The 18,339-nt window shown below is 33.1% G+C and overlaps 1 protein-coding gene across 2 annotated transcripts; it reads right to left on the bottom strand.

Moving 5' to 3' along the window:
- Window positions 1–637: 637 nt before the first annotated feature.
- On the bottom strand, window positions 638–18,274 carry LOC142326016 (uncharacterized). 2 transcript variants are annotated; one of them, XM_075368079.1, is made up of 2 exons: window positions 18,145–18,274; window positions 638–2,618 (listed from the first exon to the last, which is right to left on the bottom strand). In XM_075368079.1, exons 1-2 carry the CDS (start codon window positions 18,190–18,192, stop codon window positions 1,089–1,091), a joined length of 1,578 nt encoding a protein of 525 aa, XP_075224194.1. In that variant the 5' UTR covers window positions 18,193–18,274; the 3' UTR covers window positions 638–1,088. The 2 variants fall into 2 exon arrangements, with proteins under 2 accessions (XP_075224194.1, XP_075224192.1); XM_075368077.1 differs by lacking the exon at window positions 18,145–18,274 and adding an exon at window positions 13,711–13,776.
- Window positions 18,275–18,339: the final 65 nt, after the last annotated feature.

Below are 18,339 nucleotides of genomic sequence, written 5' to 3'. Positions count from 1 at the left end.
AAAACTAAAATACATAAACTCTAGTAAGCAATACTGTTTGGTTAATCTTTACATGAATTTAAAAGTAATCTAACAATAATAAGAGTTCAATAATAATTATTAATTTAGTATATAAAAACACAGCCTCAGAAGTGTGTGTTATAACATGTCATCTCTCTTCTATTAGTAGAACAATTTTTAAAGTATAATCTATTAATCAAAAAATAAAATTCAGTAAATTGATCAAATTTGGTAACGTGATGAGCAGTATTAGTGCTGAGAGTAAGAGCATTTACTTACTGTCTGTACACTTCAACTCCAACATTTTACATACAAGAGATCGTGTTAAAGCTAGAAACCCTATTAAAAGTTGGATAACCAATTCTAGCCTAAAACTGAGTTGTTGAGCAGATTACTGCTCAATCCGTATTTGTTGGAGAGTTGCAGATTAAATGCTCAGTTAATTCTAATAACCTGAAGGAATGTATTACAAAGAATAAAACAGGATACAAAAGAAAAGTTTTGGAAATCAAAAGACAATTATAATTGGATTTGAATGAGAAGATTGACTCTGGAATAAGACAATGTGAGGAAATGGACTGAGCAATTCCAACACTGTGATGATACAATTTGGAGATATGAAAAAGAAAAACAAGCATTTTAAAAATAAACACTTTAAACTGGTTGTAATTTTTATTTTATTTTTTAATTATACATTTAATATTTAACCTTAATGGATCTAAATAGAATGTTTTCATATTATTTTTATTCAGATTGTTTTATCAGCTCTAATTTTATAATTTTTTTCCATAATACTACAGTAGTTTATTTTACAGTTTAAAATGACATAAAATGCGATTCAGGTTTGTATAATATGAATTTGTATAATATTTGTATAAAAAATTTGATTGTATTTTATTTTTTTACTGTACAGGTTTTGTTTCTGTAAGAATTTGTTCTTTATTACGCCCAGATTATTTTTACAAATTATTTGTTTGTATATAACATTAATTTATCATTTTTGTAGATAGAAGATATATAGTTGTTATTTATTGTTTTTAATTTGTCTGATATATGAATTCTCTTAACTTGATCAGAATATTTTCCCATTAATAATTGATACTCTGAAAGCTTTTTTCTAATTTAATATTTTTTAATTGTTTTTTCTTTGAAAGGTATTTTGGTAGTATTTTGTAATACCCTAAACCTGCTTCAGTTGTGTAAAATTGCTTTTTCTGTTCTAAATTATTAACTGCTACTTTAAACTTCTTTGACGAGATATTTTTAGCATTGATAATTTTTCTTTTGGTTATTTCTTTGTTTGGTAATTTGATTGTTTTAAAATATTGGTTTAGATTACTTTTAGTTACAGGAATTTTGGTAGTTATTGCATTTGTATTAATATTTTTTATACTCCTGAATTTGTGTGATACTTCATTTAATTTTACCTTTTTCACTGCTGTTTGTAAATTATGATGTAAAACTTTTTTAGCAGTAATTATCTTTTCTTTATTAATTTTATCATTGCATATTTCTAATCCTTTGGAGTACTTATTGACATTATTCATAATAGATATTTTATTTTTTATTCCAGTTTTCTTAATTTTATTTGTTACTGGTGATTTTTCAAAGTAAAATTTCTTTACTGGTACATTAGTATTAACCAGGTGATTATATTTTACTGTTTGAGATGACATTCCTTTCTCTAATTTCTTGTTTATCTTTTCTGTTTCTTTGTCTATCTTAATTACATTATGTTTATTTAGAGCATCTTTTTTAATTTGTATTTCCTTATTTTCTGTTTGACTGCTGCTGTGTAAACTATTTAGTTTACTAACAGTATTAACACCTTCTTTAAAATCTAAAATTTTATTTTTTTTATTACTAATATCAATATTTTGTAAATTTTCTGTTTTAATTTTTACAACTGATGGTATTGTTTTACTTGTTAAAGTGACTGAATCTTGTTTAAAATTATTTAAAATAGTACTTTTTATTTTATCATTTTGTTTGTAAGGGTTTATAAATTTTTCTTTAATTAGTTCATCTTTATTATTATCTAATTCTTGTAAGGATGTACTTTTAAAATATGACTTAATGTTTTCTTTTAAATCTCCAGCTTTTATGTCATTTATATCATCAATATTAATGTTTTGTGTTTTATGAATTATTTTATTTTTGTCTTCTTTTTCTGGTATTTTACCTGTTATTTTCTTTTGTTTAACTTCTTTACCCCATCCATTATTGGTTTGTATTTTTTCTACATAATTTTCTGCAAACTTTTTATCTGTTACTGCATTATTCACAATGTCAGAAATTGCTGCTGTATGTTCTATTTTACCTACTTCATTATAAAATGGAATAATTGCTGCTGAATTTTTCGTTATAAAAGTTTTATCAGATAAGAAATGTTTGTAATCGTCACTTGTGCTAAAATCTTTCCTACTATTTGGCAAATAATTCCTAGAAAATGCATGAGATGTTAGTGATTTATGAATTGTATTATCTACATCATTGTTAATTTTTTCTGTTCTTAATTTATTACCTAATGCAAAGTAATTTTTAATGTTTGCTATCTCCCCATTGAGATTTTCCTTTAGTACACTTGATTCAGCTGCAGTTAATTCAATAGTATAAATCTGAAATTAAAAACAAGGTATAATTAATTTATTAGTTAAGTTTTATTGTATTGAAGATTTTGCTCATTTTAAGTTAACATCTTTAATAAGTTAAATGATAATATGTGTGTAATGGCCAAAAATAAAAAGTGGTTTTTATGGCTTATGTTGTTTTAGCTACTTTAATAGGACTAGTTAAGTTACTTTGCTACCTTAGACATAATATTTTACTATTATAGATTTGAAAACATCTTGCGGATGAAGGTCACCTGCTCTTCCCCTTTCACTGTCAAAGGTTTCTCCTTATTCCCCCTACACCACAGTAATAATACAATACTGAACTGTTCCTTTTCTCTTTACAGGCCAATATTTAATCAACTCATCTTTAGAATTTATTAGTAAAATTTTTATTGCATTACTCTGGTGTGTATAAGAAGTTACTACACATCTGAAACCTTTTATTTTACAAAAATATTGTCCTAATTTTCCTACATGTTCAGAAATTTTCAAATGTTACTGCTAAATTTAAATATGGACTTTAAAACTGAAATATTTGTAAAACTTTACATAAAATCTAAATAAATTGTAATATGAAAGATAAAATCAACTGAAATAAATGATATGTCTTCATCACCTGATAAATCTGTTGTATTTTCATCAGTCATCATCTTGTAAGTTCACTACAATCCATTGTAATCTCCCCTCAATCCTTCTTTACGAAAATCTTCTACTTAAAGGTTTTCTGTGTATCTTAACGCATTTTCTCCAGTCATCTATTGTTATGAGGTTTATGGCATCTTCCAATAATGTTTTTTTATTGGTTTTATTGGGTTATACTGGCAGTGAAACAGCAGTAGTCAAATGACTTCATGCCCCATTTCTGTTGCAGTCTCATCAAGTTTGTACTGTCTATATTTTTCTCTGTTCATTAATAACAGACAGTAATTTGGGAATTGTGTGATATTTTCTTCTCTTCTGAGGCAGAAATAATTTCCACCTTTTCTGTGTTGGTCACTGGCACTTTTTCTTGTGCAGAATGATAGCTGGAGTTACTCATCATGATAACACAGCCTTCTTCCAAAGATTAAAACAGCCTTCGATCCAAAATTGAACCATTCTAGGAATATATCACCATTCATTTCTTGGTTTAAATCCTCCAAAAGCTTTGACTGAAAAACGAGAGCACAATCTTTTATAAAACCAAGTTATAGCAACCAGCGCACCATATAATTAAATGGGATAGTATCTCAACCAGAATCTTAAGGCCACCACTGCTTGTTGAATTCTGCCAGATATATTTCCTGATTGGTTCTGGTTTACTCACGTTTCATCTAGGTAAATCATTGGTCAAGAATTATTTTAATTTTGTGCATTTTCCTGAAAAATTTTGTCCGAGCAAGAAGAATCCATCAAAAGTTTTCTGCCGTCATTACACTTACTAAAGCGGAACTCTAATTATCTTACAATTTTTTGCTTGGCATATGCATTACCGGTAAAATTTATTTATTTCTTCAAAATGACTCTAATTTTACTGCACGTTGGATACTCTCCACTATCGTAAAATTTTTGAATGAAACGACGAAATATATCTTCATTAAAATCGTCCAGATTTAAGAGGAATTTTTTTTAAAGGGCGAATCAAAAGAATGTTTCCATAATTCGCCTGGGCTGATGCATTTTTATTACTTTCACCACAAAAATTTTGTTAAGTACGCACTGATACAGAACATATGGTTGCGGTCACTTCCTGCGTTGCTTAAAAAGCTACGCACAGGTTCTTTTAAATAATTATATACCCTATAAATCATTTTTTTAGATTGTTTCCTAAGATGAGGACTGTTTTCTGCCATTTTAACTTACACACTAATTCAAATAACGTAACTTTTTCAATTAAGATCAGCCAAAGAAACTGCACGTCCGATTAATATAAAACCGTAATCTGAACTGGTCGAAATTGTATTATAAAAGTTGCAGATCCGGTGACAAACATGATGTAACAATGTCATGAAATAGTAAACAGACTGTTTACTATTTATGTTATTTAAAATATGTTAATTTATGATATGTTATTTAAAATACGTTAATTTATGATATGTTATTTAAAATAACAATTAAACTGAATGATATAAAGGATTATTGTCAGTTTTTTATTTAACAGAAGATTTGCTTCTGTACGCGTGACTGTTACTCAATAACAATACAAAAAGGAATGAAGTAATTCGATCGCGAAATATAGGGAAAACACAATTTAATGATAATCTTATTGTGTACGTAAAATACGTAAGCGGGGTTATTGAAACATTTGATTTTAATTTCTACTGAAAATAGTATATTTGTGAGTAGGCTTAATAGATTTCTAATGCGTACATAATGATGGTTGTATTGTACTGGCCGAACGCCCTCCGCGCGTTAGAAATACGATTTGTTGGTCGGAGGGCAAGATGGTCGAAGCGTGACCTTCACCCGCAAGGTGATTTCAAATGTATCTTAGTAGGTTATAGAGGGCAGACTCTGGAAGGTTCTGTACATTTTTTGATACTTTTCTGTTATCCTCCCAATTTTTTTTAATTGTTGTCATTATGAATCGTTGGGGAAATGCTTAAAATATGATAATCACTTAATTTTGGGATGGAGAAACCATTTTCATATTTATCATTCATAAAACTGGAATATGTAAGATGAAACACGAAATGCGTAAGAAAATTCACAAAAAATGATCGTTGGGTATGTAAAAAACGAAAGTGGCGTGAAAAAAACCGATCAGAAAGGGAACTTGGTTGGAAGGTACATTTTGTAACATTAATGTTTATAATTGTAATCATTGTTGATTAGTCAAGGTTAGCGAGCGTAGGTTAAGTTTGGTTACATTTTATGTATAAGCTGATTTCTACTATTAAAAATGCGTTTCTCCACCAAAATTGACATTGATAATTAAATTTCATGGAAATATGAGTCAAGTGGTGGGAGGGGTCTATGTTAATTACTTGGCTGTAAAATGCAAGTCCACCTCCATAAGTATTTTTAATAAAAGAATATTACTGTGATATTTTTGAGTTTATCATTAAAAATGAGTCATTTTATGAAAATCAGAACAGAAAGAGGTACACCAAACATTGTTGTTATACTTTTTGAAATTTAACATTAATTCATTTGGCAAAATTTTAGTTAACATTAGAAAAAGTCCTGTATAACATCATTAGCTAGCAATTATGAACAAATAAGAAAAATTACATCTTCAGGAAGGACATGGATCCCTGATTTTGCAGAAAGGCTGCTGTTAGAAAGAGAAGAAATAGCTTAACGTGTGGTGTCAATAAATACAAACATTCTATAGAGGGTAAAACTATTGGTGAGGTTTAAGAAAAATAAATTGGTGATATTTTAAAGGAGTTTGTAGACCAGCGGTTATTAAACTGTGTTGTGCAGAGCTTCTCAAGGTGCTACACAAACAGGCACCAACACAAAATACAAAAAAAAAGTATAAGACAAAATTTTTTATTATATTACAGAATTATTAGTTAGTTATTATCAATAATAAATAAAATAAAATATTATCACTTACTGCTTATTTTTCTTTTTGTTGCACACTGTTTTATTAGACATATTAAACTAAAGAATTTAAAAAAGAAGGATGTTATTTCTTCTTTTCAGATTATTAAATGGTAATTTAATTTTCATTGATAATACACACTGCTATCTATTGGATGAATTAATAATTATATAAATTATACTATTTGCCGAATCCATTCATCATATTAAAACTTCCCTTACTAATTTATAACAATATCATTGTTTTTTATTACAAGTACTTTTTTTAAGAGCTGTTTTTAATTTATTTTTCTTCTAATATTTTTATATCCTGCAAATTTGAATATGTATGTTTGTTATATTTCATGTGATCTACTTTGATTTTTGTTTATTATATTTAAATGCTTATAAGTGTTCCTTAAATCTTTTTTAAATATTCTATGTGTCATACCTATATAGAATTTATTACAGTTCTTATTATGCAATTAATTCAAGTACACCTGATTTATCTCAGATTTTTTTATGATCTATTCATAATATTATTAGTTTTTTAATTTCTTGTTATTAGATTTAGGAGCTATTTTATAAAATTTAATGAGATTTTTTTTGAAGTGAAATGTTTATTATTTTTTTAATTTTTTTTTTGTATTTTATGGACATTGACTGCTAAGGTCATTAGCCCTCGTCACATTCTTAAAAAGAGATTAATATCACCATCAGAATTGTCATATATAAGGGTGTTACATTTTTATTTAAAAACACGAAGTACACAAAACATTTAGACACAAAAATAAACAAAGAACACTAATTGGGTGTAAAGGGCGCCGATCTTAAAAAATAAATTGATAAAATATCACATAGAACATAAATGTAAAATACTAGTCTTTACAATTATCTCCTTCTACCTGTCTCGCTTATTTATTTATTTAAGCACCCGCAAGGTGACCAGAACCGCCGTTAAGCAGCATATCAGTCGCCTCAGGATGCCGTGGTAGTTGACTCCCCCCTATAAGCAGTCCCGTAGGACATAACCCATCGGGGTCCTCCCAGCGCCATAAGAGCAATCTGACCACCTGTTCAGAACAGCCAAAAAGCCCCTCGGTGGAGAGGCTGCCCTTCCCGGTCCTGACCTACTTGGCTACAGGCATGCATGGGCTTACCGATAGCCTCGCGCCCTTAGTCCACCTTTGAGGGTCCCCCATGCCATCATTGGACACACCCCGACTCACTGCTCTTGAATGCAGGTAAGCCAGGGTGGCCTAGGCAAGAGGGCTACCTCCTGTCACTATACGTGCCACGCTTTGAGACTCCCTTATATATATAAAACTACCTCTTAGAGTTTGTTAAACACAGCTTTAAATTTTTCGCTTTTATAGACTTTTTAAAAGTCCACTGGCGTGTAAATAAGCAACTATCTTTTCTTCATTGCCATTATCCAGATCAGCAGCAATATCATTTCTTAGCAGGAACCTCTTTCTGAGGTCCTCATATATGGTACACTCTTCCATTAGATGCTTAATTATAAGTGTTTTATTACAAACACCGCACATTGGTCTCTCTTCACCGGTTAACAAATATGAATTTGTTATTCGCGTGTGACCGATTCTAAGTCTGGTCACAGCCACTTGTTCTCGGCGAGTCAACTTCACGTTGCTTTTCCATTTATACGGAGAAGTTTTTATTGAGTTTAATTTTGTATTTAAACTCCTCCAATCAGTATTCCACTTGTTTCTTATTATGTTAGTTAGACAGTTTTTAACATCTGCTATCCTTACAGGAATTGCGTCCAAAACATCGCAGACTGTTGCCTTTCTGGCAGCTTCGTCTGCGCTTTCATCACCTGCAATACCAGCGTGCCCTGGAGTCTATACAAATACGCATCGCTGTCCTCTTTGATTTAGAACGTATAAAATGGACAGGATGTTTGCAATTAGGACATCCTTAGTGTTCTTGTTCCGAATTGCAACAAGTGCACTTAGGGAATCGTAACATATTAGCACTCTCTCTTCGCAATAGTGTTCTGTGTACCGAAGAGCTTGCTGTATGGCAGTAAGTTATGCCGTATTGATACTAGCTACATCTGGCAGTTTCCAAAAATGGGCTTCTCCATTTAGATATATGGAGCATCCAACACCATGTGCGGTTTTAGAACCGTCAGTATAAATTCTGATGTGTTCTTCGTAGCTACTGACGGTTGCTAAAAATTCCTGTTGGTGATCACTGCTGGCTTCTTTTTTATTTCTTCCTGAGAGAGATCCAACCTTGTATTTATCGCTGGTAAGAGCCATGGCGGTATTTCTCTCGTGGAATTTGCTAGTGAATAGCAATTTCACACGGAATAGCAATTTCGTGTCTTCTTCTTAATTCGTGGTACCTAATTCCGGATGGTCTGGAATAGGTAGCACGATGTTCATACAATGCAGCCATAGGATGATTTGTAAAAAGTTTGTTATTTATATGAGTAGGAAAAGCCCATACGTTTGCTGCATATCTTAACAAAAGAATCCCTCTTCTATAATGTAGTGGCTTTATTCCGGCTTCGGAGATTAGACTAGTCGCCGGACTTGTGCGGAAGCGCCTGTCGTATATCTTATTCCGCTATTATGAATTACGTCTAACTTTCTTAAATGCGACTTCCTAGCGGATGAATATACAATACATCCGTAGTCTAGTTTTGATTGAACCAATGTCTTATGCAATCTCAATAATATCTCTTTATCTGAGACCTAATTAATGTTCGATAAACATTTTATAATGTTTAGGGCCTTTTTGCATCTATCACTCAAGTCCTGTATATATAATCCCCACGTAAGGGATTTATCCAATACCAGTCCTAAAAATCTCACATTGTCCTAATATTGTATTGGATTATTGCCAATTGTCAACGTAGGACTTTGGTGAGGAATTCTCTTCCTACAGAAGTGTATACAGCACGTTTTTTCTGGTGAAAATTGGAATCCATTATTCCTCGCAACTTCGTTTAGAGCGTCAATCGCCCTTTGTAATTTGTATTTCACCATAGCAGTCTTGTTGCTGGCATACACAATTGCCAAATCATCAACATAGGCGCTTTTGCTGATTTCTACTAGAATGGCTAATATCAATTTATTAATGGCGATGTTAAACAAGATACCGCTCAGTGGTGAACCTTGTGGTATGTCATTTTCCAAAATTCTTTCAGATGAATATTCATTGTTGACCCGTACTTGGAAAGTACTGTCATTCATATAGTTGCTGAGTAATACTGGCAGATTTCCACAAATGCCCCATTCATGTATCTGGAGCATTATTCCATGTCGCCAGGTCATATCAAAAGCCATCTGAATATCGAAGAAGACTCCAACACAATGCATCCTTGCAATAAAGCTGTTGTATATAATATTCTCTAAGTTGATCATTTGATCGATGGTGGAATGGTATTGTCGAAAACCTGCTTGATATGGTGATATCAGGTTTTCTTTTTCTAAAAGCCAAACGAGTCGATTATTAATAATTTTTTCAAGTATTTTTCCCATAGCGCACGTCAAAGAAATAGGACGGTAGCTATTGGGGTCTGTTAAATTTTTTTTTTTCTTCGGTACTGGAACAACATGTGCTTTTTTCCACTGCTGCGGGTACATTCCATCCCGCCATATTTGATTATACAGTTCTAGTAATCTGCATTTTGCAGTGGTATTCAGCTGCCTGATCATATTATAATGGATTTCATCCGGACCAGCAGCTGTGTTGCCTGCTTTCTCCAGCGCTTTCACGAATTCTTCCATTTTAAATGGTAGATTATATGAGTAATTATACTCAGTTCAGAAATTTAGTAGACCTTCAAGTTCTACTTTTTTCGTCCGAAAATCTTCATCGTAGTTCGCCGTTTTGCTGGCCTTCTCGAAGTGATTGGATAATAACTCTGCGATTTCGTTCAGAGTGTTCTTAATTTCATCTTCGTCTTGAAGACTAGTTATGGGAGCAAAGTTTTTACGCCCACAAATCGTCTTCACTTTCCTCCAAACGTCTGATGCAGTAGTAGTTCTGTCAATGGATGACATGTATTGCTGCCAGGATCGTTTCTTTGAATCTATCATGAGACGTTTTGCATACGCCCTGTATTTTTTAAAGGCAATAAGATTATCTGTGGTAGAACGTTTCTTAAAGGCGTTATACGCTCTTTTCTTCCTTTTTATAGCTTCACTTATTTCTTCGTTCCACCACGGAACGGGTCGCTTAGTAAGTTTCCCAGATGTTTTGGGAATATATCTCGATGCCGAGTCAAGAATCGCATTTGTTTTAGCGTCGAAATCATCCCCGATAACTCCAGTTGTTTCGGGGAGTATCGTCTTAGCCGTGAAGCTTGTCCAATCTGCCTTCTCAAACAACCATCTTTTAGAGATGGGGTATATTTTTCTTGTAACATCAGTTACAATTTGCACCGGGAAATGATCGTTTCCATGCAAATCGTCTGAAACATGGAAGGTGTACCTCGGTGCTGCCAATCCGCTTATGAGAGCAAGATATATATAGGACGTCGATCCATCTCTGGCATTGAAAAAGGTTCCTGACCCATCGTTTAAAAGAATAAGTTCGGAATTCATCAAGAACCTTTCCAATTCTCTTCCGCGGGGATCTACTCGATCCGATCCCCAAAGAGAATTATGAGCATTAAAATCACCCACCAGTAAAACAGGTGGGGGAAGCTCAGAAATTAATCGCGCTATGTCATCCTCCTTCCAATCAAAATTCGGCAAGTATATGCTGCAGACAGTAATCTGAAGCGGACGCTTCATTCTAATGCAGACCGCTTGTAGGTTTGTATTTAGATCAACCGTTTCGGCGGTAGCTCTAGTCGATGTTAATGTGGCTACTCCACCTCTAACTCTTAAATTTGGCGGTTGATCTCGCCGAAATACATCATATCCTCTTAATTTAAAATTTTCATTTAGGCAGAACTGTGTTTCTTGCAGACATATACAAATCGGGTCTACATCATGTACCAAGCGTTGAAGCTCATGGATGTTTGAAAAACATCTATTAATGTTCTATTGTACAATCGACTCGCTAATTTTAAATTAACTTATGGCCTAGGTTTACCTTTCGGCCACCTTTTTTTTCTTTTTTTCTCCATATTGCGTACAGCTTCGTGTTCGCGGAGAACGTCGTCGCCCGTATAGCTTCCGGTCTCCGAATCGGAGACTACTGAAGCCGCCGACGACGACGGATATGGATCGGCGCCGGTTTCAGGCGTCGATTGAGAGGCGGCAACCTGTCCCATCCCCGACACGGAGATCGCACCAGTCACCGCCTGTGGAAGGGGGGACACTTGGCCCCCTGTGTGATTTTTTGTGGCCTCTGTGGTTTAGAGGCCACCTCAGTTGCAGGAGGCTTGGGAGCCTTCATAACAGACTCTGTAGCAATCACTTTCTTCTTATCGTCATAGGATCATCGTTATAATTATCAAGGATCTCCCTAAAACGGACTTGAAATTCTGGTTTGGCGTCCGTTTTCTTCTCTACAGGAGCAGCTTTCTGTTTTACAGATTTGTCTTCAGGAGGCTGTACTACTATCTTTGGCTTAACAGCTTCTTTACTGCTGAAAGACTTCATCTTGTTTTCGATGATCCTTTCAATTAAGCCAGCCAAAGTGGGCGCAAGTTTGTTAATGATTTGAGTCTCATCAACAGAAACTGGAGCAGGAGCAGGAACAGCAGCCGCAGCCTGAGCATAGGTTGTTGTTGCTCTAGGTTTGCGGGCGTTTATTATCTTCTTTGCTTCGAAGTAGCTGAATTTTTGCAGGGTTTTTACTTCCTGCACAGCTACCTCGTCTTTGTAGACAGGACAGTTCCTGGATCTATAAGAATGCTGTCCTTTGCAATTAATACAAGTAGGAGGCTCCTTACACGGCTCTCCCTCATGTACCTCATCACCGTACACGCATATTTGTGGTCTTTCACACCTAACAGCGGTGTGGCCAAAGCGTTGGCATTTGAAACATCTCATTGGCTGTGGAACAAATACCCGCACATCCAGTCGATGAATTCCCGCTCTTATCTTCTCCGGCAAAGTTGGCCGGTTAAACGTGAGAACATGAGAGGCCGAAGGTAGGACTTCGCCATTCCTTCTCATGTTCAATCTCCGACACTCTAGTACTCTCTGCGGTGCTAACTCTTCAACAATTTCCTGCTCCGTACAGTTCAGAAGATCCCGACAGACCACAACACCCCTTGAGGTGTTGAGCGTGCCGTGGGGATCGACGCGTACAACTAATTCTCCAATCTTTTTCAGCCCTAGTATCTTCTGAGACTGAGCATCACTTACAGTCTCAACATGAAGTCCAGTAAAGGTTTTTCTTATTTCTTTAACTGGGCCTCCAGCGCATTTAGTTATTTCTCGAGCAATGAGAAAAGGACTCACCCTCGAGAAATTACCATCCTCCTTTGTAATGACCATGTATTTAGGTTTTGGAACATTACTATTCTTAAAAAAAAACCTTTTTCTTAGCTTTTTCTAGCCTCAACTTCAATTTTCCTTGATTCCGCGCTCTTTCTCCGTTTCGCCTGAGGCGAAACGTCCGGTTCTAAACGAGGGTGTTTACGTGAACCCTCTGCCACGTTTTGTTGTTGATCAGTTTGCATGACCTTTGATCCCTTCTGTAGTAAGCCTAGCCGCCGGGGTACACCCCCATTCCAGTGCTACCAACTTTGGAGGTTCGTTCCGGTACTCCGGTGGAACCAGCATATGTCTTGGCAGAGAGCGAATGCGCAGTCTCTGCACTGACTACAGGCCCTTACACACCGAGGTTTTCAGGGCTCCCATGCGCCGAAAAACATGGGAACCTTAACTACATGCTTGCCATGGCGGGGGGCATGTGGACAGCGAAAGACCTCCGTTACACCTGCAAATAACTTTGACCGTGTCCGCCACATCGCCAGCTCTAAAGGTGGTATCAATCCATGTCCTTAATCGTTAAAAATTTCGTACCTCCAGGTGGCCGCGAAATCCAGTCCTTAAATTCGGGCTGTAGATGTAATTCGGTCGAACAATATCATTTCCGAGAACAACACTCGGAACCCCGTTAGCCAGCTGCATGTATTGCACGTGAGTTCAGCTGTTGCCGCCCTGGACGTGGAACGTAGATGTTGTGTTCCGGACGTGGGGATTACCTACCTCAGGGCATTATTATTAACCCACCGGGTTGGTCTAGTGGTTAACGCGTCTTCCCAAATCAGCTGATTTGGAAGTCGAGAGTTACAGCGTTCAAGTCCTAGTAAAGCCAGTTATTTTTACACGGATTTGAATACTAGATCGTGGATACCGGTGTTCTTTGGTGGTTGGGTTTCAATTAACCACACATCTCAGGAATGGTCGAACTGAGAATGTACAAGACTACACTTCATTTACACTCATATCATCCTCATTCATCCTCTGAAGAATTATCTAAACGGTAGTTACCGGAGGCTAAACAGGAAAAAGAAAAAGGGCATTATTATTATTATATTAATCTATTTTTTGAATTATTAATGATGTTTTTATCGAATCCATTTTCAACTGCTGTATGTTTAATTAAATTTAATTTTTTACATGCTTTTGCTTTAACTTACTTTTGTTCCACGGTTAACATTTTTGTTCCACTGTGTAGTACACTTGCTCATGTCAAAGTACAATCTTTGCTCCCCACTCCTCAGACCATTCACCACACATATGAAAAAACTGGCAAAAACATCAAATTTTTAATTTGAAGCTATGACTTTCACAAAATCTTACTTATCACCATCAAAGCTTGTTGTCAAATCCATTCTGAGATACCATCCTAAAATTATTTTTTACCTTTTAGTGCATTTGATTTAAGAGTGGTGTTTTAAGATTTTTTTTACATATTTTTTTTATTTTCTACTTTTTAGTGCATTAATATGAGTGGTTTTTAAAAAGTTTATTATGTATTTTTTATTTTCTACTTTTTAGTCTTCATAAGGTTATACTTGACAGCTGTGCTAGTGCACAGGTTTGAGCAATCTTTTGAAGTATTCATGCCTGTAATTTCCAATACCGCAGACAAGAGTATAGGCAGCTTTAAAAGTTCATATATCTTAAAATATTACAGTATAACTTATATATACGTCAAACATCACAAACAGCACAAATCTTAGGTCTGTAGTCTCGTATATTAAAATTTCTCATGCATTCATACACTGAACCAGTCAGTGATGTCATTTAATATACCAAAGGAAATTCTGGATTTTCAGACTCCAGTCATAAGTTAGCAAAAGTTGCGGGCCATTTCTTTTCACTGTGTGTGCGGTTCCTTGTTTAAGTTCTGTCGGCAGCAAAATTATTTTTATGATTTTTTTTTTGTAATTTTTTTAACCTTTTTGATATTTTTTTTTATTTTTTCAATTTAATTGATTTTGATCTTAGTTTGTAATCTACACGGGGAAAATATGTACTTCTCAGTTATGATCGAAGAGTTGTAATGACGTTTGTTTAATATCTCATAAGTATCATGAATCATCAGGTATAAATATTGAATATAACAGTTATATGAAATTTGAATTTTTCCTTCAGCTGTAAAAAAAATACTTTCTCTCAATTTAATCAATTGAAACGACAATATCATAAATATGGATAATTCTTTTACTAAGAAATATGCATGTAACGAGGTTGCATAAGTTCAAGGAACATTCTTTTCACTGTATTAAGGGGCATTTTTTCCACTAATTAATGCATCTTAGTGACTTGAAAATGTTGCTAAAATGTGTTGTCATCAGGAGCAAACCTGCATGCAAAATTTCAGAGCGAATGGATGAATGGAAGTGCTTCAAAATTTGACTGAAATGTTCCTTACCATGAATCTCATATACATAGTCCAAGAGCGAGTTAATATAAGAGTGGTAATAATTAAAAAATTTGTAATAAATAAAAAAATTGTAATTAATCTTTTTATATAATAAATTCTTTCAAAAAAGATAGTAATTTTTATTGTTTTATCATTCTGAAATATAATTATCACTAGCATTAGGATAGTGATAATTATTAAATATTGCATATTTACTAATTCAATGGTATGCTTGTGGTTTTTGTGTGCTATGATTAAAATTTACATGTCACAATTACTGTCTTTGTGTATAATCTGATTCTATAAGGTGATTTGCAAAGATTGATTTTTTTTGTGTGTTGTACTTCTACGTGTTTTTAAATTAATATATGACAGATGTGTCTATTATGGTGTTAGTGCAATCACAGTAATTAAATTTAGTTGTATAATCTTGGGTTGCTGAATTGTGTCAGTTTTCTGTATGACCTTGTGAATTTTGTTTGTTAAAAAATGAGATGGAATCCTCTTTCCTAAAAATTTTGACAATTTTGTAAAAATAGATAATGTTTACTATCATTCACTCTAAACTGTCAACATTGTCAGGAAAGAACATAAGCAGAAGCGCCTCATAGCCAAAATTAGTGGGGGTGCTACTCCAGAAAAGTTTTTAAAATAAAAGAACAAAAAAAAAATGAATCAAATGGAATAGCTGGAAGCAGCATAATAATCTAATTCTACACTTTATCACATTCAAGAATATGGTACATAGTTTTTAATCCCACTTAATAAAATGTCAATACAGATAATATTTTTTTAGTATTATTAGGTAATAATCAAATGTCCGCTTAAAAGCACTATAGTCCAGTGGTGCTTAATTTAAATTTCTATGTACACAGAAACAATTTCATAATTAGTTTTTAATAATTATTCTTTCTTTTGCCTTTCCACTGTGTTTTTGGACAGATTTGGCAATCAAAGAGCCCTTGTTTTCCACCATATTCTGATCACTACTGAAAAACAACTAACCACTTTCATATTCCTCCCACCCATTAAGCTAGAAAAGGGAACGAACAAGGAACGTTCCATACACACGCGGAGTAAAAAAAACGACCTTCTACCAGCACGCCAGGGTCAGCACTGCAGGAGCAAAAGTGCTCTCTCTCCCTTGCAGCCTCGCGTGCAACTTCCAATGTGCGCATGTGCACAGCAGCCCAAATACCATGCCGCTGGAACTGTGAAGTGCATAGTTCCGATTTCTGTATCTTTTTCATAAACTGGGGGATGGCTATTAACATTAAGCTAAAGATTATATATTGTTAAAGTATGAAGAAAGAATTAAAGAAAAAAGGACTCATTATATTAAATGTTATAGATAATGACAAGTGGAAATAGGGAGTGGTGCAGTTCCACAGAGCCTATATGCGAGCCACCACTGAGTGTAAATGTATCACTTTAGATCTTATTAACAAATTACAGGTTATATAGCAAATAAAAAATAAAAAAATACTTGCTGACAAACAACAACCTTGGGGGTGTAAAAGTTAAAATGGAACGATTGCATTAAATACATCAGACTGTCTGAATGCATATTTACCTACAGATGCAACTCATAAGTTACTAACTCAATAAAAGCAACATTTATAAATAACCTCATAGAAACAGGACTCGCATGAAGGCATTAACAACATACACATTTTATATATAGTACAAAAACTGAGATCTCAATGCAACATTAAATTTGACAATTATAAATTTGACAAATATAATAAATAAACAAATACAGCATTGATTGAATACATTATTTACTCACATCCTTAAGGGGTTTCTAACGTTTTTAAAAAAGTATTGTTAAAAATACAGTAGAATCACATTTTCATCTTTGAAGATGTTTTGGAAAAATAATTTCCACAAAATTTGCAAGTAAGTTAACACTTTTTAGAATTTTTAAAGTAGTAAAAATGTTTATGTAATGATACTTTATTTTTTTTATCAAAAATTCCTATTAGTTTAAATGAGCTTTTAAAACTCATTTAAACTCATTTTTAATTTATTTACAAAATTATAGTAACACAAATGTTAATTTAATAATAGATAAAAGAGAACATAATGAAAGGTAAAACTTCTTTAACTTGCTCACTCACTCGTTTTCTATATACAGTGTTTACAGTGTTTACAGTGTTTCTAAATTGGTGGACTGGCTATACATTTTCAAATTCTACTTGTAAAACTAAACAAAAAATATCCTTAGAAAAAATGGCAATTTCTCCTTCATTCTCCCACTATCCACCATTTTGTTTTTTTATATAAAAATTTATATCTCTAGTTCGGATAAAGGAATCACATTAATATTTAGTAAGCGTCTTTGTAATAAAGTTTTAAAATTAGCAAAAAATCATGATTTAAATACCTTCACAAACTACAAAATGGTGGCCATGTTTATTTTTCAGTCTGTTATATCTCCATAAATATTAGTTTTATCAAAATTTATGTTAAGTCAAAATTTATCAAAATTTCTAAAAAATTAACCCTTTTACTTTGAACAAAATGACATTTTATTTTTTTAAATTGTTAACAAATAGCCGAATTATTGCAAAAAATTGATGTAATTTTGCGTCTATTTTCATGTCCTCCACTTTACAATCAATTCCATTAAATATTAATTGTTTTTATTTATTGTTAATTCTAGTATTGTAAATTAGTATCAAATTAAGTCATAATTTTTTCACTCATCAATTTTTTCAAATCAATTTTCTGCCATAACTTGGCGATTTGTTAGTCGATTTAAAAAAATAAAATATAATTTTGTTCAAAATAAAAGATGTAATTAGAAAATAACATAAATTTTGATAAAACTAATATTTATGGAGATATTACAGATTGAAAAATAATCATGGCTACCATTTTGTAATTTGAGCTATTTAAATCCTGATTTTTTGCTAATTTTATAACCTTATTACCAAGACGCTTATCAAATATTAATGTGATTCGTCTATCTGAACCAGAGATATACATTTCTATACAAAAAAAAACAAAATTGCAGACAGTTGGAGAACGAAGAAGAAATTGCCATTTTTCCTAAGGATATGTTTTGTTTAATTTTACAATCCGAAAAAGTATAGCCAGCCCAGCATTTTAGAAACACTCTGTATATTTAAAAGGAAGACTATACTATATTTATTAAAAGTGTCATATAAAATTACAAGTCATAAATTATTTTACTTACCGTGTCCAAACAAATACTATAAATTATTGTGAAGATCAGAAAGTTCATTTTGAAATAAAGGTTGGAGTATCTAGGAAAGATAATAGAAAATTGAATGCTTATATTTGTTCACATGACAATATAATTTTTTTATATTGTTTCTGAACTGCATTTTATTATTAAAAACAGACTATTAGTTCAAGTTTTTCACATTAT

The sequence above is a fragment of the Lycorma delicatula genome, chromosome 6 (assembly GCF_047948215.1).
Source record: "Lycorma delicatula isolate Av1 chromosome 6, ASM4794821v1, whole genome shotgun sequence".
Classification (NCBI taxonomy): domain Eukaryota; kingdom Metazoa; phylum Arthropoda; class Insecta; order Hemiptera; family Fulgoridae; genus Lycorma; species Lycorma delicatula.
This window is presented reverse-complemented; position numbering and strand designations above follow the sequence as displayed.